The 23,358-nt window shown below is 38.8% G+C and overlaps 1 protein-coding gene across 6 annotated transcripts in view; it reads right to left on the bottom strand.

Annotated features, from left to right (window-relative positions):
• The window catches only part of FARS2 (phenylalanyl-tRNA synthetase 2, mitochondrial), a 526,347-nt gene that overhangs the window by 174,305 nt on the left and 328,684 nt on the right, over positions 1–23,358 (bottom strand). For all 6 annotated transcript variants that reach the window (XM_055322558.1, XM_055322563.1, XM_055322559.1 and 3 more), the window contains one exon: positions 16,097–16,257. In XM_055322558.1, coding sequence (XP_055178533.1) covers positions 16,097–16,257 — 161 coding nt within the window. The remainder of the gene's footprint in view (positions 1–16,096; positions 16,258–23,358) is intronic.

Below are 23,358 nucleotides of genomic sequence, written 5' to 3' on the forward strand. Positions count from 1 at the left end.
GTTTTGCTCACTGCCTTCCAGAGAAAATGGAAAACCGAACTTTCATGTCCTTAAGATTTGCCCTTGTGCACATTTCCTCTCTATCTCAGCAAACTCCCCTGTAAATACCCTAAACAAAATCAGAGACCACGGCTGGATGGTGCCTCTGGGCCTTTGTCCTCACCTCCCTCTCCCCACTTTTTTGGCCTACTGTCTCCCTCTCATCCAGACTCCCACAGCCTACCTTTATCAAAGCATGTACCCATATTAATGTCCTCTCCACTAGTACATGAGCACAGGAGCAAGGGACTATGCTCTTCTGCATCCCCTGTGCCAGGCACAGTGCCTGGCACAAGAACTGATGCTCAAAAAGTTTTCTGAATGACTATTTGGTAAGGCTCTTATGCTTGGGATAAACCCTGTCATATTTCATCTACATCAACTATGGTCTCAAGAAGAAACAGCAGGGGAATAACTCCCTTGGGATCTCATGCAGCCTGGGACAGTTTTCCTCTTTGCTATGTTGACCACCTTACTTGGATCAGAACCACACAGTAAAAGAGTGACAGGGAGTAAGAGAAAGTATGACATAGAAAAAGACAGCGAGAGGAACAGAGACATAGAGATGTAAGTACAGAGACAGACCAGAGACAGTAGGGGGGCCACGATGAGGCGGGGGGGGGGGGAGTGCCCCTGAGGCTCCTCAGTAAATGGTGTCTCTGGAGGAAATGATTTAAAAAAGATAAAGATTGGGTTCTCCTTCCTTAATTCCAGATTACGGTCTTCTTTTTGCTCTTTTTGACATTAGAATCCAAAATCAGCTTAGAGGTATTTCTACCATCTGGGAAGACTTTTCTGAGGGATACGGGCCCAGGCACAGTCATATCTTTCTATAATCCATGTTTTTTGTTGTTGTTGTTTTTTTCTTAGCTGGTAAAATGAAGTCAAAATGAACGTGAAGTGTAGCAATTTAATCTGAGGTGGGCAGTAGAGGAGACAGGGAAATCCTACTCACTTTCATAGCATCACAGACTACGGAATGACCTTGGAGAGTAGACAACTGGACTTATTCCACCAGTGTAGAGAATTAGTGACATTCTATATATTACATATTAGTTATATATAATATATAAATATATGTAGATACACACACAAATTAAAGTGGAGGTTATCACTTGCATAAAAGAATGTGTTGGTTGTTTGGGAGAAGAAAAGGTAGAGTTACTAATAGCTCAGGGGCCTGGGTACATCTCTGGAAATGGGCTGTGCCAAAGCACTGTCAGGGAGAGGAAAAGGCTGAGTGTAGCAGGCAGACACATGCCATATAACTTGGTTTCTGGACAAGGACAGAATCAACCAAACTAAATGTCACCTCCTCAATAGGAAGCTGTGGGCCTACGCAAAAAAAGAGAGAAGCAGATACAGTCTCTTGATCAAAGCTCTAACTTGGTGACTATATTTTAATCAAGAGGTCAGTACTCTAGGGGATCCCTGGGTGGCGCAGCGGTTTGGCGCCTGCCTTTGGCCCAGGGCGCGATCCTGGAGACCCGGGATCGAATCCCACATCAGGCTCCTGATACATGGAGCCTGCTTCTCCCTCTGCCTGTGTCTCTGCCTCTCTCTCTCTCTGTGACTATCATAAATAAATAAATAAAAATTAAAAAAAAAAAGAAATTAAAAAAAAAAAAAAAAGAGGTCAGTACTCTAAAATGCCATTATAAGACCTGTTGTCTCTTCCAGAGCGCAGGAGTGGTCACAGGCCTACCGTAATGCAGAGGTGTGTTTCTGGGCTCCTCTCTGCATCTGGTGGCCTCTCTGTCCACCCTGCACAAGTGCCACGCTCTCAATCACTGCAGCTTTTAAAAAGGACTTGGCATCAGATTAAGTAAGTCCTCCTACTTTGGTTATCTGGCCATTCTTGGCCCTCTGTATTTTTACACACATTTTAGAATCCACTCAAATTTCTCATAAAACCTGTCTGAATTTCTATCTTTTATCTATTTTGGCCACTAATATGCATTTTGAAGCAATCCTACAAACTGTTTTAGAATATATATAAATAACATGAAAGTGGCAGCCATCAGTTAAAGTCAGGGGTCACCTCTGGGTAGGACAGCAGGAAGGAGAATGTCATCGGGAAGGGTTAGGTGTGTCAACTGCACCTCTGATGCTTTCACTCTATATATGAATCTGTGGCAAAATCCTAGCATATCTGGGAGATAGTGGCTTAACTGGAAAGAGGGCACACAGTCTTATGTTTGTAGAAAATTGAATCAAGAAATATATGTTTACCTACCATTTGCTTTGACGTGAATGGAACTGGAGGGTATTATGCTGAGTGAAATAAGTCAGTTGGAGAAGGACAATCATCATATGGTTTCACTCGTATGTGGAATATAAGAAATAGTGAAAGGGACCATAAGGGAAAGGAGGGAAACTGAGTGGGAAAAAGTTAGAGAGGAAGACAAACCATGAGAGACTTCTAACTCTGGGAAACTAAGAAAGGGCTGCAGAAGGGGAGGGGGATGGGGTGAGTGGGTGACGGGCACTAAAGTGGGCACGTGACATGATAGGATGAGCACTGAATATTATACTATATGTTGGCAAAGTGAATTTAAATAAAATATTTTTAGAAAATAATAAAATAAAAAAAGAAATATATGTTTGTATGTTTCGAATATCTATTTTTAAAAACAAATAAAAATAAATATAAAATAGTTACTTGGTTCTCAAACAGCAGGTAACCTAGAGTTCAAAATCTGCCAAGTGGACTCTACAGGGGTGATGTATTTCTCATTCACTATCTTTGGTAGTGAATTACGATCTATAATTGTAATTTATAAAACTCACAGGGAGGCCCTTCAGAAAATAAATTCTTCCTTCATATTGAAAGAAAACATTTGATTCATTACTCAGCCAAGTGGTAGAAAGAATAATTAAGCTATCTACTATATAAATTACTGCTTACTTTAACTATTCTTCATTTTCAAGATCACAAGATTACAGATCCAGAATACCAACCTAAAGGCACAAAGTGTGAAAAGCAGTGCAATAATGTGATCACAAAGAAATTCTCATTTCTCTAAATACTGGCTGACTTTAAGTCCTAACATTTCAGATGAACCCAAATGTTCCTCCTGTCATCTGAGTGAAGGAGCAGCGCCTGCCTCTAATTGGAACAGTGAAGAGATTTGTTTTTCCTATTGCGCAGGATGAGATAAAGACATGGAACAAACACACTTACCCTCTTGACTAAGAATGTAGTAAGGCAAATTAGTTGGCTTCAATTTGGTTCCCAGAACATTAATATAAACCTTGAATTTTCCATTTGAATTGGCTCTAACCAACTCCTAGGATCTCATTCCTAGGTTGAATGGCTTTCAGGTTAGTGTTTCAGCCCTTTTCTCCTTTGGCTAAGATAGTTAACATAGTCAGATATGCCACACTGATGCTGATTTCTGTACTCAATTTGAAATAGAGACAAAAATGGCCCATAACCACATACATCTGCAAATCCCATCCAGTTGTCCTAGGAAGGTAGGCACAGCATGTTCTAGGAAGAAGGATATTTCACATTGGATGAGAGATCCAACTCTAAGGGATGGTTTCTAGCATTAGCCAGCAGAAGGTAGGTTTCAGCTTCCCAAGCAGCCTCCTCCTCCCATTTCAGAAGTGACTGTTTATTCATACAAATGGCTGTGGTAATAAGAGACAGCATTGCCACGGGGCCTAATTGTATGCATCCAGCACTACTGGTAGTGAAATCACACAGAAGAATGAGCCTTGCTGACAGGAGCTCAGTATAAATATCAGAAAACAGCAAGCCACCTTCACAGACCATTCCTACCTTGAAAATCAGGTGAAGAGACCCTGCTGAGGACTTCTGGAAAACTTCCCCTCACACATAAAAAAGGAAACAAACGTGTTCTGTTTCCTGCTTCTGTATCTCGTAGGAGGTGATGCTCCATCCTACTGTTGCCATTTTTTCAAGGCTAAGGGGCAAAAGCGTTCAAGGTTCACTCAGTGATGCCTGCTATTGCTCTTATTTAAACTCTTTTGAGTTAGCTTTTTCTTGGTTGAAGCCAAAAGCATCCCTACTGCAATCCTGTAACAATTACTTCCAATACTCATATCAGGAGGAAAAAAAACCCACTCACCTACTCAGCTTTGTTTAATTGACATGTTCTTTCTTCCCATGACAATTCCTTCAAAACTGTCTTTGTTTTTGGTCTCTATTCTGATTATTTCCTTTTAAAACTATAACTTTTTCTCCCCAGCTTTATGAAGGTATAACTGACAAATCAAAATTTTATATATTTTTAAGGTATACAGTGTGATGCTCTGAAACACATATACATATACACTTTTATTTCCTAAAACTATAACTTTTAACTTTATGACCTATCAACTATTGTTTAGATGACTCTAGACAGTATTAACATATCCCCCCAGTTCCAGAGATGGAAATACCAAAACCTCCTCAGGGTGCCTGAGTGGCTTACTGGTTACGCATCCAACTCTTGGGTTTCAGCTCAGGTCATGATCCCAGGGTCATGGATCAAGCCCCATGTTGGGCTCTACACTGAGTGCAGAGTCTGCTTGGGACTGTTTCCCTCTCCCTCCCCCCACCCCATGTATGCACATGCACTGTTTCTCAAGTGACATAATCTTAAAAAAAGAATACCAAAACCTCCTCTAGCCAGGTAGATAATTTCTAAAATATATTGCATAAAATTTGTTAGATTTTATGAACGTTAGCAAGATTCAAAGTTTAATGTTATTGTCTATAAATAGGAAGTTCTGTACATCTCCAAGGTTAATAGCCAAGAAAATGTAATATGGATATTGAATGTGTGTACATATAAAGGTCACATAACACACATCCTTCTAATCGACACTACAAGAAAGCTGTGGAAGAAGACACTGAAGATCTCTTATTTTTTTTAAAGTGCCTTAAACAAAGATCTGTGGCAGCAATTTTTGAAATATGTAAATGTTTCACAAGATCCTCTGCCTTAACAAAAGAAAAATCAGTCATAAATCCACAGGCCTCTGAGGATAGAGACTCCAATACAAACATGGGGACACAGTTCAGAGGGCTCCACAGACTGCAGGTCAATGAAATGTCCTTACATCTTAAGAGTGAGGTTATATAACACCAAGATTGGCAAAGCAAGCTAAAAATGGAAATTATGGGCTGGGAAGGCCAGGAATCAGGAGGACTGTAGCTGCTACACTCAGAATAGTTGTTTTGGAGTAGTTACGGTGGTGGTGGTGATAGCAATAGTAGTGGTGGTGATAAAAATATGAATAACAGTTAATCAGGGTGAGACACTTTCTATGTGACAGGTTCTGATATAAATGCTTTACCTATAAGCACTATTAATGATTCCTAATACAAATTTGTCCATTCTCTTGCTCATTGCATTTCTCCTCATTTTGCAGTCAATGATTAGAGAGCACATAAAAAAGGTTCTGTAGATGGTCATCTTCCCCACATCTTCCTCCACCTCTTTCTAGTACAGGTTCGTAATAAAGCAAATATCACAATAAAGCAAGTCAAATGAACTTTTTGGTTTCACAGTGCATATAAAAGGTATGTTTTCACTATACCGAAAACATAAGTCTATTAAATGTGCAATAGCATTATGTCTTAAAAAGAAATGTATACATCTTACTTTAAAAACCCTTTACTAGGCAGCCCGGGTGGCTTGGTGGTTTGGCGCCGCCTTCAGCTCAGGGCGTGATCCTGGAGACCTGGGATCAAGTCCCGTGTCCGGCTCCCTGCGTGGAGCCTGCTTCTCCCTATGCCTGTGTCTCTGCCTCTCTCATGAATAAATAAATAAAATCTTAAAAAAAATAAAAATAAAAATAAAAACCCTTTACTGGTGAACATCATCTGAGCTTTCAGTGAATTGTAATTCTTTTCCTGGTGGAGGGTCTTGTCTCCATATTGATGACTACTGATTGAACAGGGTGGTGGTTGCCAAAGGTTGGGGTGGCTGTGACAATTTCTTAAAATAAGACATCAATGAAGTTTGCCACATTGATTGACTCTTCCTTTCACAAATGATTTCTCTGTAGCATGCAATGCTTGTTTGATAGCATTTTACCCATAATAGAAATTCTTTCAAAATTGGAGTCAATCCTCTCACCCCCTGCCACTGCTTGATCAACTAACCTTATGTAATATTCTAAACCCTCTGTTGTCATATCAACAGTCTTCATGGCATCTTCACTAGAAATAGGTGCCATCTTAGGAAACCACTTTCTTTGCTCATCCATAAGGAGTAATTCCTTATCTGTTCAAGTTTGATATGGAGGGGCAGCAGTTCAATCACATCTTCAGGCTGCACTTCTAATTTTGCTTCTCTTGCTGTTTCCACCACATCTGCAGTTCCTTCCTCCACTGGAATCCTGAAGCCCTTAAACTCATCCATGGGGGTGGGAATCAACTTTCAAACTCCTATTCATGTTGATACTTTGACCTTTTCCCATGAATCACAAATGTTCTTAATGGCATCGAGGATGGTGAATCCTTTCCAGAATGTTTTCAATACAGTCTGCCCAGATCCAACAGAGGAATCACTATCTATGGTAGTTATAGCCTTATGAAACATATTTCTTAAATAATAAGACTAGAAAATCATAATTACTCCTTGATCCATAAAGTGTAGAATGGATGTTGTGTTAGCAGGCATGAAGACAACATTCATCTCATTGTACATCTCTATTAGACCTGCTGGGTGGCCAGGTGCATTGTCAATGGACAGGAATACTTTGAAAAGGATCTTTCTGAAGACGAAGTCTCAAAAGAGAGCTTAAAATATTCAGTAAACCATGATATAAATAGATGTGCTGTCATCTAGGCTTTTTTGTTTCATTTACAGAGCACAGGCAGAGTAGATTTAGCCTGATTCCTAAAGGCCCTATAAGATCTTTGGAATAGTAAATGAGCTTTGGCTTCAATTTCAGCTGCAGTCAGCAGCTGCGTTAGCCCCTGACAAGAGAGGCAGTCTGTGCTTTGAAGGCAGCCATTGACTTCTCCTCTGTAACTATGAAAGTCCTACATGGCATTTTTTCGCAATAGAAGGCTGTTCAGTCTACATTGAAAACCTGTTGTTTCATGCAGCCACCTTCATTAATTATCTTAGCTAGATTTTCCGGATAGCATGCTACAGCTTCTACATTAGCACTTGCTACTTTACACACTTTGTACTTGATGTCATGGAGATGGCTTCTTTCCTTAAACTCCATGAACCAACCTCTGCTAGCTTCAAACATTCTGTCTACACCTTCCTCACCTTTCTCAGCCTTCACAGAATTGAAGAGTTAGGATCATGCCCTGGATTAGACTTTGGCTTGAGGAAATGTGGCTAGTTTTCTTTTCATCTAGCTCACTAAAACTTTCTCCATATCAGCAATAAGGCTGTATTAGTTTCTTATCGCTCATATGTTCACATTCACTGGAGTAGCACTTTTAATTTCCTTCAAGAACTTTCCTTCGCATTCACAACTTGGCTAACTGAGGCAAGAGGCCTAGCTTTTGGCCTGTGTCGGCAACTGACATCACGAAGCTTAATCATTTCTAATTTTTTAGAGTGAGAGATGTGCAACTCTTCTTTTCACTTGAACACTTGGAGGCTATGCAGGGTATTAACTGGTCTGAGTTCAATATTGTTGTGTCTCGGAGAATAGGGGGACCTGAGGAGAGGGAGAGAGATGGGGGACTGGCTGGTCGGTGGAGCAGCCAAGACACACACAACATTTCCCCCTAAGTTTAGGGTCTTGGATGGGCTTGGTTTATGGTACTTCAAACAATTACATTAGTAACATCAAAGATCACAGATCACCTAACAAATATCACGATAATGAAGAAGTTTGAAATATTTAAGAATCACCAAAATGTGACATAAAAACACAAAGCACGCCAATGATGCTGGAAAAATGGAGCCAACAGACTTGCTTGACACAGGGTTGCCACAGACCTTCATTTTGTAAAAATGGAATATCTGTGAAATGCAATAAAATGAAACAATAAAATGAGGTATGTCTGAAGGTTCTTGGGATAAACATCTCTTTTATAGAAAAAAAATTATGCGTGTATGTGAGCTGGGAAAAAGTGCACATGGAAATACTGAAAAAAATCCGAGGTTCATTCGTATCATTGCAACACAATGAAGCTGGATTTATTTGGGAATAGAATGAAGAAACCCTGCATAATCCTACATTAAGTCTCTATCAGACAACATTTATGATAATGACAGCAGAACTAGATCTAGGAGCTAGTCCAAGTCATGGAGATTAGCAAGTAATCACAGGCTCAAGTCCTAATACAATTCTGGAGAGACATGGAGGGATTTCGAGAATTAGACTAGCAAAAAAGGATTAAAAGAAAAAAAAAAAAAAGGAAGAAGAAAATTTTGACCTCCACATGCACTGGTCAATGTCCACAAAATTCTACACACACCTATACAGCTCCATTATTTACTTCTTTATTTCTTTATAATTATCTCTTGATAAATCTGTTTCCTCTTCCAGACTGGAAATAATGTGATGTCAGGAACTGTCAATGTCATCTTACTGAATCCAGAACTCCTAGTGTTTCAGTCTAGGCACAACAGAGTTTACTAGTTCATCATTAGGAGCTCTCTGCAGTCAGGTGCAGACAAAATCCTAGGTGTGTCACTTACTTCAGTAAGTAAGAGTAAGTATCTCTTGTGGTGGAGTTACTTGGTGGTTCCTAGCCTCGGTTTCACCATCAGTAAAATCAGTTGACAGCACCCACCCCATTAGATTGTAATAAATGAAATCCCTAACATGGGCAAAGTATTTAGTCCAGTGTCCTGCACCCAGCACTCAACAAATGGCAAGTATTATAAGGTATTAAACAAATTAACATGCAACACAAGAGCCAGTGAACTATGATCGCTGAAAGACATCAATGAGGGAAAATGGACAACCCTGGCCTCTCGAGACTTCCAGTCTTCACATGACCCAGCATACCCCACTGATGCTTCATATTATATGGGGAACAAGGACAAACTGACACACTGTCCCACAGGAGTCTATCCTCAGAGAGGAATTCACAGTCACTGTCCTTTCAGAAGTGTGCACCACATTCTGTGCACATCCAGCCTCATCCTTCCTATCTCTGCTTCTGTTTTTTTCTAAATAAATGAAGCACACAAAACAAATCTCTGACTTAAGCATAATGTTTTAAATATACATTTAAATGGTAGGAGTTTACTCACACAGTCCCCTCACACTGACAAATACAAAAGGATGAATGAATGAATGAATGAATGAACGAGAGGGAGAGAGAGAGAAAGGAAGGAAGGAGGGAGGAAGGGTGGAAGGGAAGAGGAAAAGAAGAGACCTTTGGCAGGTCATGACAACAAAAGTGTTATAGGATAGCAACTGAAATTCTTGGTAACAAACTCAGGGGCAAGAAGAAAGAAGAGTTTCAAGATTGGTTCAAAGAGATCATAATTCATAGATCCACTTATTGTAATAGTTATGATGTATGAAAGATGTTATGGCTTAAAGCCGACGGCCAAGAAAAGAATTGTTGAGACGTCTTTAGTGCAAAAAGGTGGTTTTATTAAAGCTCAGGGACAGGACCCACGGGCAAAAAGAGCTGCATTGGGGTCATGAGGAGTGGCCTCTTGTAAACTTTCAAGTTGGGAGGGGGTTAGGGAGACCATAAATCTTTAAGGAATTTTGGAAGCAAGCTTTCCAGGACCTTGAGGGGGCCAGTTACTGTTGGGAAAAGGTCATTTATTACCGTCTAATAAAACCTGCGTCATGAGACCCTTTGGATGGGTATCTGTGGATCATAAGCTTGGGGGATGATTGTCAACATGTATCCTGGAGGGGTAGAGATAAAAGAAGTTTCCAAAGGAGTTTTTATATGTTAAAGTAGACTCACAGGCTCCTCAGGGTCGGGCTTACATTGCCTGTTGTCCTCAGCAAAGTATTAACATCAAGGCAGCTGAGTTCCTAGAGGAAGGTCACTGCCTGTTTCAAGGACTTGTCAGTGGGATGTACGTAGGAAGGAAATTTAATAATTTTTCTTCTGCCTTTGTTTCCCACATTGGTTATACTAAATAAACCCAAACCTAAAATACACCAGGAAGAAGTGACTTTAATCACCTGGTCAGATCATCTCACTTTATCATCTCATTTTACAGATGAGCCTCTGACAAGTAAGATGATTTTGTCCCTCTTTCTGTAGCATCACAGTGTGGTCCATGGACCAAGAGCATTGGCATCATCTGGTAGTTTGTTAGAAACACAGAGTCGTAGGCTTTGTGTTAGTCACACTAAACCAGAATATGCATTTTAACAAGATCCTCAGGTGACTCATCTCCACACTGACGTCTGAGAAGCATTAATACAGGCAGTTTGTTACCAGTGAGTCAATAAACTGGATAATTTTACTCAATGCCTTATTTTTCTATAAACTATACACTAAATCTTTGGATCTGTTAAAAAATTAAATCCCTTGGCTTTGAGTAATCAACTTATGGATTTATTTTTTTCTTTTTTCTTTCTTTTCCTTTCCCTTTATTTTTACTTTTTTTTAAAATTTAAATTCAATTTGTCAACATATAACATCCAGTGCTCATCCCATCAACCTATGGATTTTAAACTCAGGATAAAACTTTAGGAAATGGCTCTTGGAAGCCCTGAATGGACCTGTAGTAACACATAACATATAGTGACTACTCAGTGACCATTTCCCCATTTGTAAAGTGCAAAGAATAATTATACCTAAACTCAGAGGGTTATTAAGAGGACTGCATTAAGGCCTGTGTGGTATTTGGAATCCTGAACACAGCGTGAGGCCTAAATGAGTGTTATACGCTAAGTGTGATTGTTGTTATGCTCTTACACACAACCATAAGCCACATGAGAGGCTCGCGGGTCACCGCCCATCCATTGTCAACTATTCCTGCTGCAGTGACAAGAGTTTGAAATAATATTCACGATTAGGGATAAATACAGCCTGTGCCCACAGAAGAGAGTCAGGAGAATCCCTTACCTGGGAGAAGAGTACAACCAAAACTGCTGAATTCTTTCATCAAATAGGACTCACGTGGAATTCACAATGTTTAAGTAAAATATGTGAATAAAATTTATAATACTGATTAATGAATGATTTTCAATAACAAGAATTACTCTCTATAGGACTAAATACTGAATTCACAATTTAGGACTGTTTAAAGAATTCTTCAGAGATGAACACAGCTTGCATTGTTGAATATTCAACTCAATGTCCTGAAACAGTGACATCCTACCCAGGGGGGTTGGCAGATAGACACACAACAAGCGCCCAAACGCCAGAATAAGCCCAGTCAGGGGATACAGAGTGGGGGACAAAGATCTCTTATGCAGAGCAAGATATCGTTCATCCAACAGCTTGTTCATCCATGTATTTCGAGCACTGATCGAGGTCGGGTAAAGAGAGCCACAACAAAGAAAGCACTTAATTCAAACCATGTAAAATAGAAACCAAAAATCAGAATCACCTTATAACCTGAGTTTCCTACTTACTAGATGCAAGCAATGGTTTGAAGGTATTCAGGGAAGAGTGGCATAGATGGAGCCTTGGGGTGATACAAATCAGACTGTTGCTAGACCCTAGAAGGGAGCCAGCATAGTGAGACGGATAGATGGATTTATAAGACTATGGAGACTGTGCAGAGGAAGATGCCAGAGAGGCCGAGAGCCTAAAACATAATCTTAGATGGTCTGATAGGAGATGAAAGAAAAGAAATTTCTGCTTCCTGCCAGCCCTACAATTCCCAAGGGACTCCCAGAGTTTCCTAGCCAGAGAAGCCATAAACTCACAGCTGCCAGCAGACCTATTCCCCTACATTTCCTACCTTCCCCTCTGGCGGGGAGTCTTGCATCATATTATTATCATGTTAAACATTCGTCTTAAGATAGACCAGCAACATTAAGTGACAAAATGAGTCTCATTTCCCTCATATATATAATGAGAACCATTTCAGTCCAATAGGTTAAAACTGCTAACACTCTAGTACTGTCTGCATTACTTATACCTAACCCACAAAATCTGCTCTATTATACCCATCATGATAAAAATAGGGTATCTAAAGGAATCTGTGATAAGTGAATAATGCCCTCCCCCCAGTCCCCAAGATGCCCATGTCCTAATCCCTGGAAGCTGTGAACAGGTTACCTTACATTCAAAAAGAACTTTACAGATGTGATTAAGAAAGGATCTTGGGATGTGGAGGTTACCTTGAATCATCTTGGTAGGTTCCATGTAATCACAAGGGTCCTTTTCTTGCAAAGCAAACAAAAATTCAGAAAAGACGATTTGACCACAAAGGGAAGGAGAGAGAAAAATGCAGTGTGAGAGGAAGCCATGATCCAAGAATGAGAACAGCCCTACAAGCTCTCACAGGTAAGGAAACGGATTCTCCCCTTGAGCTACTGGAAGGAATCTGCCCCACTAACACCTTTGCTTTAGCCTAATCAGACTGATTTTGACCTCTGGAACTATAAAATAATAAACGATGTTGTTTTAAGCTGCTTGGTTTGTGGTAACTTGTTATGCCAGCAATAGGGAACTAACCCAGATTATCATCAATAAATACTAATTATAGGTGCATAATTAGGAAACAGCTCTCTGTGATCTATAATTTACAAAGTATTTTATAGACAGACATTATTTTGGTGATTAAATCCTAACTGCTCCATCAGACGTCCTTAAGTTTATTACCCAAAGACAGCCATTTAAATTATATTATAGTGCAAGAATGCATACATTGATTTTGAAATGTGAAGGCAGAAGAAATGACAAAAAATGACAGGTAATACAAGAAAACCATAGTCTCTTTCTAGGTATCTTTGTGTCTCCTAAGAGGTGACAGTTAAAGTGCACTTAAGATTGGACTTATGCCACTAACTCATGGTAGCAAATGTGTTAGTTATCTGTGAATATTCCACGAGCACGGAGTGCCTGTTCTGTACAATGTTGGCTGGTGTTCCATCAATGTCTACCAATTCAATAAATGACTGAAAAAATGAAAAGGTGAATGAGAAAAACTTAGATTCTTAGTCAGGTTTTACTTTTGATCATTTAGATAGAGTTTTATTCTAAATTAACCTAGAAGGACCTGGTGCTAGAGCAAAAATAAACAGCTTACTTAAAAACAAAAATTAGATTTTTTTTTTAAAGCCACTTAAAGTCAAACTAAAAATGTGAATAGGTTGTAGGAGATTTTTCCACCCTTGGTTAAGATGCAAAAAGTCACAGAAAACCAATGTCCCACTGTAACGATGAGAAAACAATAAATTTAGAAATCTTATTTGTCATGCAAAATATTGAGGAGATCTGGACACAAGTCTAATCGAGCAGAATTCCAGAGGGGGATGAGCCCTTTCTGGGGTGGACAGACATTTATGGGTGCTTCACCACTGGTGCATTAGTAGGCAGAAAAGCTAGCCTGCTTTTGGTAAAAGAAACTTGGCTGGAATAAGGAGACATGAGCCAAACTTTGATCAGCCAAGCATCGACTAGTATGGCAGACTGGATAGTGGAGGAACAGCTAGCCCTCATTGCTGGCCAATGCTCCTTCATAATACTTTTGCCTGGTAAGCACCGGTGGCAGAAGAAGCTGGCAACCTGGTGGAAAGTAGAGAGATCTCATCTCCTATGCACAGTTCCCAAACTCTGCTGTTGGGGCCAGATCTCACCATCAAGGGGAAATCAAATGGTGATTTGACTCCTGATTAGAACAAAGATATCTTGCCTCGTCATCTTCATCTTACCTGCCTGACAGGGGAAAGGGCAAGGCTTTCTGAGGACAGTTATTATCTACTTTGGCATCTTTGTCTTTTTATACACAATATAAAAGTGAGATAAGTGAAAAAGCAGGAAAAATGTGACCCATAACAAAGAAGAAAAAAAAAAGAATAAAAGGAGAACAATAGTAACAAAATGGTTGGAATTAACAGAACTGAAAAATAACTATTAAGAAGACGCTAAAGAATTTAAGGGAAAATGTACAAAATAGGTGAAAAGATGAAGAATTCACCAGAGTAATAAAAACTCTAAAAGAGAAGCAAATAGAAATTGTAGAACTGATAAGTACAATATGAATTCACTGGAGGGGCTTTATGATTAAATGGACAAAATAGAAAAGGTTAGTAAACCCAAAGATAAGAGAATAAAGACTTTTTCACTGAGTGAAAAAAAAAATCAGTAATAAAAAACACACCCTGAGAATCAGAGTACTATGGCATAACTTCAAATGGTCTGACATACATGCAGTTGCAGCCTGAAAAGAAAATAAAGAATAGAGTATTCTTGATGGAAGAGATATCAGGGTTCCAAGGATGGTTAAAGGGCATTAATCCAACCCAGTGAGATCCCAAGCAGGAAAAGACAGAAAAGCACACGTAGGTCAAACCACTGAAAACCACAGTACAAAGATAAAGACAACGAAATGACATATTTCAAGAGCTGAAAGGAAAACACACACTCACTTGCGCAAACACACATATGTGTGGGCACACACCCACAGGCACACACACACCTACACATCCATACCTGTGTGCACAATGTCCACATGCACACACACATACATGCATGTGTGCACACAAACTGGTAACCTAGAGACCTATATTGGTAGGAAATACTCCTAAAAAGTACAGATGAAACGAAGGCATTTCCAGACAAGTAAACTGCGAACTTTTGTGCTACATTACAGGAAAATACTAAAGGAAGTTCTCCAGACCAAAGGGAAGTGATCCCAGATAAAAACCAAGATTGGCAGAAAGGAACGATGATCAGTGGGGTAATATCAAGGTGGATATAAAACAAAATAGTTTTAAGTCTCTTTAAAAAATAATTGGCCATTTGAAGCAAACAGAGTGATAGACTGTGGAATTATAATACATGGAGAAATAAAATAAGAATATTAAACTCAAGGAGAGTAAGCCAATCTACACTATTGAAGAAAATTAAATGTCTCATGAAGTTGTGTAATAGTTACCATGGTAAAGGGTGATGGATTCATTATGCACACTGTAATCTAGAATAGCCACTTAAAAATACAAAATGGAGAGTGCCAGGATGGTTCAGTCGGTTGAGTGACTCTTGATTTCGGCTCAGGTCATGATCTCTGGGTCCTAGGATAGGCCAGAGCTGTGCGTAGGGCTCCGTGCTCAGTGGCCAGTCTGCTTGAGATTTTCCCTTTCTCTTGGCCCCTCCCCCCACTTGTGCTCTCTTTCTAAAATAATAAATAAATCTTTTTAAAAAAAATACAAAATGGTGAGATCGATATGATCAGGGTAATAAAATGGAGGAAAAGAACAAACAAACCAAAAAACACAAAACCTTAGTTTCCAAATGAAGGAAAAAAGAGAAGGGGAAAATAAAACATGACAGAATTAAGCCCAAGAATCTCCCATGTAATTACAGTAAATGTAAGAGGTATTCAACACTCCATTAAATCCAAGCTTAAATAAAAAGACCCAACTCTATGCAGTTTACAAGAGGCACACTTAATATAAGGACCTAGAGTGAAAATAAAATGAGGACAAGGACACGCACTGCAAACACTAATCATAGGTGTCTACTACGTTAGTATCAGAAAAACTAAACTTTAAAAGTATCATCGGTGATTAAGATGGCTATTTCATAATGATAAAATGATCATTAACAAAGCCCAAAGTTAGTTCTTTGCTCAGACTAAAAGCTTGATAAATTTCTTATTTTTTGCATACAATTTCTGACAGTTTATGAACTCCTGTGTGATTATGGACCTCTACTTAAGACTTCTTTCCAAGGGGCACCTGGGTGACTCAGTTGGTTAAGCATCTGCCTTCAGCTCAGATCATGATCTTGGGGTCCTGGGATAGAGCCCCACTTCCGCTACCCCTCCCCTCTGCTTCATGAATAAAAAAAATCTTAAAAAACCCCACTTTTTAAAAAAATACACATTATTTTTTTTACACATTATTTTTAAATTCCACAAGTTTCCTTTCAAGTGTATAACCCCTTCAGTTCTTAAAAACTATTATTATTATTATTATTATTATTATTATTATTATTAGAATCTTCAAGTCATTTTACCTGAAATTTCACCTTCTGGTTGATATCTGACACGCGGAACTGCTTCAGGAAACGCTCATCCTCACTCCAGAAGAGGCGGATGTCAGGGATGTCATAGAGGATCATGGCCAGTCTTTCCAATCCTAGACCAAAGGCCCAGCCAATTTGATCTTGAGCACCAGCTACGATAGGAAAACAAAACAACTGACTTAAAAAATATAAAGGCTTCACAGGTGAATACTACTTGCTGATAAGTGACCAGTACCACTGTTAAGTGCCTGCTAGAGGCACTGGAGAGGGGTTTTGGAGACATCCACAAGGGTGGCCCATCTTATGTTTCTCATGCTTCCCACATTCCTTACTCATGTCCCTCACTAAAGCACTCTGGAGTCATGCTGACTCTAGGATTGCCTTTCATGTTTTATTACATGCCAGGATCTTTTAAGCTCTGGCTCCTGCCTCTTTGCCCTGGTTCAAACATTTAGCCTACAATGTGCAGGTTATAGAGAAGAAGACAGAAAAGATCGTCTCCATCCCTAGGTGGCCTAACTGGACAGGCAGGTATATTTGAAACATGTCACAGTGGACATTAATATTCAGGAAGAAACTTCCATTTCATTAAAACAACTTTATCCTTAATAAGAGCTACCTCAGTAACACATAGGGAACAAGCAAGCCAAGATGAAATGCTCATTTACTACCACTCACTCCAAAGGGAAGATGTGTTATTTATTTACATTATGGCAATGCCATGAACTTGAAGGGTTTATTTCGCTTATCTGAAACAGGAGTAAGACCAAAGACATAAAAGTGCTGCGTGAAGAAGGCAAGGGAGCAATTCACATGACTGGAAAAGCTTTCAGAAAGGGCTCATGAAAGGAACATAATTTCAACTGAACACTAAGGGTGAGTAGGATCCTGGACAGGCTGCAATGGCCTCAAAATTTCATTCCTAACATGTGTGTCCTGTGTGGATCCCTCCCTTTGAATGCGAGGGACCCCAGGAACGGGATGGAGCTTTACCCATGATTAGGTTACTTTATATGTGGGACCTTCTGAGCAAACCAGCTTACAGAAATGAGAGGGCCCTGTGGCCAGGACCTGAGGGAGGCCTCTAGAAGCTGGAGGAGGCCTGGCAGTCAGCCAGAAATGAGACCCTCAGTCCTACAACCTTAAGGAAATGAATTCTCCCAACAGCATGAATGAGCTTAGAAGAGGACCCTGAACTCCAGAAGAGCGTGCAGCCTTGCTGACATCTTGATATCCACCTTGAAGACCCTGAGTTGGGGACCCAGCCAATCTGCGCCTGGACTTCTGGTGCAAGGCAAATGTGACATACATTTATGCTGTTGTAATTCATTAAGTATGAGGTTAATTTGTGAGCTAGCAAAAGAAAACAATCATGCATCCAAAATGTGGAGAAAGGTAAAAGAAAATCTCAGACTGAAGGAACGTCTTCAGTAACAAAGGGGTGACAGTACAACATGGAATGGTTAGTAGTGGATTCTGGAAACACAGATGGTTCAACATTGAGACAGGTAAGAGAGAAGAGAACCCATTTCTGCCTAGCTACTCCTACCACCATTGTTTATGAATAGACAAGGATAAATGTGTAACAGAAGCTATACAGATGTATGAGCCTCTTCAAATGGTTTAAAAGCTGAATGGGGACGTCTGGGTGGCTCAGTGGTTGAGCGTCTTGCCTTTGGCTTAGGCCGTGATCGCGGGGTCCAGGATCGAGTCCGCATCAGGCTTCCTGCATGGACCTGCTTCTCCCTCTGCCTATGTCTCTGCCTCTCTCTCTCTCGTGAATAAATAAAATCTTAAAAAAAAATAAAAGTTGAATGAACTAAAATAGTCAAAATGAGATCACAAAAGAAAAAGATAGAGAATGGCTCAGTAGCAGGAGGGAAGGTGGATTTTGAAAGAAAAGCAAGTGGTTGGCTGAGTGCACCCGTCCCTGAGTAAGAATGAGCATTCAGATAAGGAGGAAGGGAGAGGGGTGTCTAACCTTGCAGACAGTGGAGTCACGAAAGAGTGAGCACAATCCCTGACCCAGTGACCAGGTGCCTAAGAGAGCAGTTGAAGAGTGAGGCCAAATATTTTGGAATAATTCATACTGAGCCTAATCATACTGAAAAATGGTTGGCCACTAGTTACAGACATGAAATATCATATAATCATGACAGAATTTTTAAATCTATTTAAAGAAGATTTCTTTTTCTTTAAATGAAAAGGAAAAATTGCAGTCCTGGTAAGGTGGTCATTCACAGTCCTCATTCACTGCTGGTTCAACACATATTTTAATAACAATTTGGAAATAACATGGCAATACATATAAAGTGTTGCCTTAAAAAATGTTCATAGTCTTTATTCTTATAGGTCTACTCAGAAATTTGTCCTAAAGAAATAATCCAACAAAAGAAAAATATAAATGAAAGAAGACACTCAGCAGTACAACTTATAAGAGCAAAAACCAGGAAACAACCTGAGTAGCCCAAATTAGGGAATGGCTTAAAATTATAGGGACATTTTGATGCAGTCATTAAAAATCATACTTACATAAATATGCATTTAATAAGTGACAGACTATAGGGAATTATGAAAAATATCTATGATAACATGAATATGTACTATGATACCACTATTTAATATAGTACAAAGGACTGTACTGTGAAAATATAAAAACAAAATGTGGTGTTCAAGAATTACAATGGGGAATAGTTTTTAAACAACTTTAAAACATTTTCCTGTTGTTACAGTCTTTTCAAATAAACAAGTAATAAAGATAAGTAGGGACGTTAATGCTGCTTTGTGACTTGGGTTTTTTTCCTTAATCTTTTAGATTTTATTACCAATTTTTAGATATAATCAACCACTGAAAGCCTACTTTCTGTAACTGAATGAGCCAGGCAATTTACGGCATGATTTTATTTAATATCTATTCTTTTTTTTAGTATCTTAGTTTTTCCTCCTTTCAGCTACCCACAGTTAGTTCCCCAACCCCCAAAACTTTTTCTAAAGCAAAAACAAGAATAACAAAGAGCTCCTCAAAGTAGGTAAGAGCAACAATCTAATTTTTTTTAAAGACTGTTTTATCTATTTGAGAGAGGTGGGGGGCAGAGGGAGAGGGACAGAGAGAACCTCTGGCAGACTCCATGCTGAGCACGGAGCCCAACATGGAGTTCAATCCCATGAAATTGAAATTATGACCTGAGCCAAAATCAAGAGCCAGATGCTCAACTGACTGAGCCACTCAGGTGCCCCAACAATCTAATTTTTTAAATGGACAAAGAATATGAAGTCATTCATAGAAAAGGGAAGAAAAATTACCCTTAGGCAGAAGAAAAGCTTAAGAAAGATGAAAAGTAAAAATGCACAAGTTACCGTACTTTAGTTATCAGAGTGGCTGAATAAACACATCTGATCCCATACTTTATAGCAAAGCCAAGGGAAAACAAGCACTCTCTACATTGCTGGTAGGTTCACAATTGGGTTTTTAACCTATTGACCTAAGGACCATAATATAGCAGTAGCTATCAACATTACAGGTGCGTATACCACCTTGTTACTTTAGCTACTAGAATGTAATCCTACTTATGGGAAATTATGAATGAGTAAGTCCTCTTGCTGGAGTATTGGTTATAAGACAAAAGATAACAACCTAATGTTCATCACTAGGGAACCAACTAAATAATCTGCTATGTCCATACAATGGCATATTATTATAAAAATCTCTGACAGATTTCAAAAACTTTGATGAAAGCAGCAGCTGCCTGGCTTTGTTTTGTTTTGTTGTTACTTTGGGGGTGGTTGGGAAAGAACTGAGCAAATGGAGGACAAAAATGGGAAGACGTCACACTACATGCCTTTTTAAATAAAGACAAGAAATATTTCAGATAACAGATTTTTGTTATTAGATAAAATAATTTCTGTTTATTTTTAAGAGATTATAAGAACAAAGTATTCCTCTCATGTTACATGGGGGCCAAACTTCCAGGATAATTATAATTAATAAAAATGGATTCCTATGTCCTCCTTCTAATAGCCAGGATGGGTCTCTTTCATTCTATAAGACCCAATGCATTTCTAAGCCTGAAATGTCATTATTGCTTTTTTAAAAAAAAACAAACAAACTCACAAATTCCTTCATACCTTTTTTCTTCAATCTCAGTGGGTTGTAATGTCTTTAGCTAATCAACTATAGAGGAAATGATGCTACATGACTTCTGAGGTCAGTGTATTTATTTATTTTTTTAAAGACTTTATTTACTCATGACAGACACAGAGAAAGAGAGAGGGATGAGACAGAGGTAAAGGGAGAAGCAGGCTCCACGCAGGGAGCCCAATGTGTGACTTGATCCCGGGACTCCAGGATCATGCCCTGGGCTGAAGGCAGGCACTAAACCACTGAGCCACCCAGGATCCCCCCTAAGGTTAGTTTAAAATAGCCATACAACTAACATTTGGTCTTCTGTAAATGCTTGCTCTTCACACATTCCTTCTCACAATTCTCCCTCTAGCACATTCTCTCTTGAAACCCAACTGCCATCCTCTGAGAAGGCAGTAGCATGGAGAGACCATGTATAGGCACTCCAGTGGACGGTCCTAGGTGAATCCAGCTTTCAAATCATCCTAATGCTGACAGCAAACATGTCAGTAAAGGAGACTTAGTAGGGGGCCAGGCCTGGCTCTCTAAATCACCCCAGCTGTTTAATCTTCCCAAGGCTCCAGCCACCATGGATGAGAGAGAAACTGTCCCCACTATGTGCTGTCCAAATTTGTGACCACAGAATAATAAAACTGTGGCTCTCTTATGCCCTTAAGTTTGGAAAGGTTTGTTATTCAACAAGGGATAACCAGACATTGTTAAATCACCTGCATTTTGCTTTGTATTATAAACATTTCCAAAAATAAATAAATAAATAAAAATAAATAAATAAACATTTCTGATTATGGTTAAACTAAGGCTAACTGAACTACTGATGTAAATTCATTTATTTGAGATATAAGATGATGCAAATAAAGACTAGATAGAGTTTCACTTAGGAGAGATCAGGAATTAAGCTTTAAATAAGATGAATCCACTATATTATAGTATCCTGTATGTCATAGTATCAATTACATCCTAATATCACATCTATATACAAAGGCCATGCCACCCCACATTATTCATTGCGTTGTTCATCCTACATAGAAACAAAACAGTCCTACGCCAAAACTATGTAATACCCCTTCTCCCAACCAACTACTGCTTTTCATCTTATTTTTCTACTTTGTGATGAATGGGATCATCATCCATCTAGTTATTCAAGGCAGAAACCTGGGAGAAAATTTTAACTCTAAACACTACCTCATTTCAGATATAGACCTTTAAAGTATATCTCAAAATTTCTCTCAAAACCATCTCTTTATTCTAGTCTAATTGCTACTACCGATTTGTGCCTTCAACAAATATCTCTCACCTGGGCTCTTCTAAGAAACACCCAAGTAGTCACCGTCTGTCTCCCTATTTGGTCCATCTGTGATAGTGCCACCAATTCTCTTTATAAAACATAAATTTGGACACTGTCACCAGTATAAAAGGGAAGAACAATGAATGACTCATCTCTAAGAACCATATTTGCTCTTAATCTTATTTTGCATTTATTGTCTTTCTAAAACACACACAAAAAAAGCTTAAAATTATTCCATAGATCCCCATTCACTCTAGCTAAACTTGAATACTCAGGGAACCTCAAGATTCGATGTACAAGGTCCAGTTGGGAAAATGCTTTACTGTAAGTTAAATACTAGCATCTTTGTTCATTACTTGGCACCGAGGCAATCATAAAGATAAACAGATGGGGTGCCTGGACGGCTCAGTTGGTTATGCGTCTGCCTTTGGCTCCACTAGGACAGAGCCCCATGTTGGGCTCTCTCCTCAATGGGGAGCCTGCTTCTCCCTCTCCCTCTACCTCTGCCTGATGCTCCCCTTGCTCATGTGCTCTCTCTAATAAATAAATAAAATCTTAAAAAAAAAAGTGGAAACACAAGTATTCAGCTATGTTACAGACAGACTGAGAAGGAGTAGACTGAAAAAGTTTGAAGAACTTTCAAAAAAATTTTCAATACCTCACAGGTTGTTAATTTTGTCACATATAAAATTATGCCCATGACATTGCTCAACAACAGAATTCACTTTTTTTTCAAATGCAGATGGGTCATTTGCCAACACAGACCATTTTCAGAAACACAAAAAACCCCTCAAAATACTTAAAAGGATTGAAATTTACAAGGAACATCCCATGCCCAAAGTGAAACTAAATCAGAAGTCAACACTATAAAAATATCTGAAAATTTCCCAACTATAGGGAAATTAAACAACATACTTTTAAATTATCCAAGATTCAAATAAAAAAATTGCAACAAAAATTAGGAAATGCATTGAAATAAATACAAATTAAGTTCAACACATAATAATGAATAGAATGCAACTAAACCTGTGACTCAAAAGAAACCTGTAACATTCAATGCTTATGTCAGAGAAGAAGGTGTCAAATCATGACTTACTTTACAAACTAGAAAAAGAAAAGAAAATTAAGAACTAAGTAAAACAAAGAAAAAATAAAGAAAATAATTTAAGTGGTAAAAAAACAGAAAAAATAGAGAAAATTGATGACACCAAAGCTGGTTTAAAATAATTTTTTTAAACTGGAGCATAGTTGATACACAATGTTACTTACATTAGTTTCAGATGTACAACATAGTGATTCCACAACTCTGATATGTTGTGGTATGCTCACCAAAAGTGTAGCTACCATCTGTCACCATAAATTACTATTACAATATCATCAATTATATTCCCTCTGCTGTGCCTTTAATCCTGTGACTTCTTCCATAACTGGATACCTGTATCTCCCATTCCTCTTCACCTGTTTTGCCCATTCTCTCACCATCTTTCCCTCTGGCAACCATTAGTTTGTTCTTGGTATTTATGGGTCTGTTTCTGCTATTTGTTTATTTATTTGTTTTCTTTTCTAGATTCCATATTTAAGTGAAATCATATGGCATCTGCTAGAATCAAAAAGACAAGAAATAGCAAGTGCTAGGGAAGATTCAAAAAGAAAGGAAGCCTTGTACACTGTTGGTGGGCATGTAAATTGGTGTGGCCACTGTGGGAAACAGTATAATATGGAAGTTCCTCAAAAATGAAAAATGGAAATACCATACAAGTTAGTAATACCACTACTGAGTATTTGCTCCCTCCCAAAGAATGAAAACACTAATTCAAAAAGATATAT

This window comes from Nyctereutes procyonoides, unplaced genomic scaffold (genome assembly GCF_905146905.1).
Source record: "Nyctereutes procyonoides isolate TBG_1078 unplaced genomic scaffold, NYPRO_anot_genome, whole genome shotgun sequence".
Lineage (NCBI taxonomy): Eukaryota > Metazoa > Chordata > Mammalia > Carnivora > Canidae > Nyctereutes > Nyctereutes procyonoides.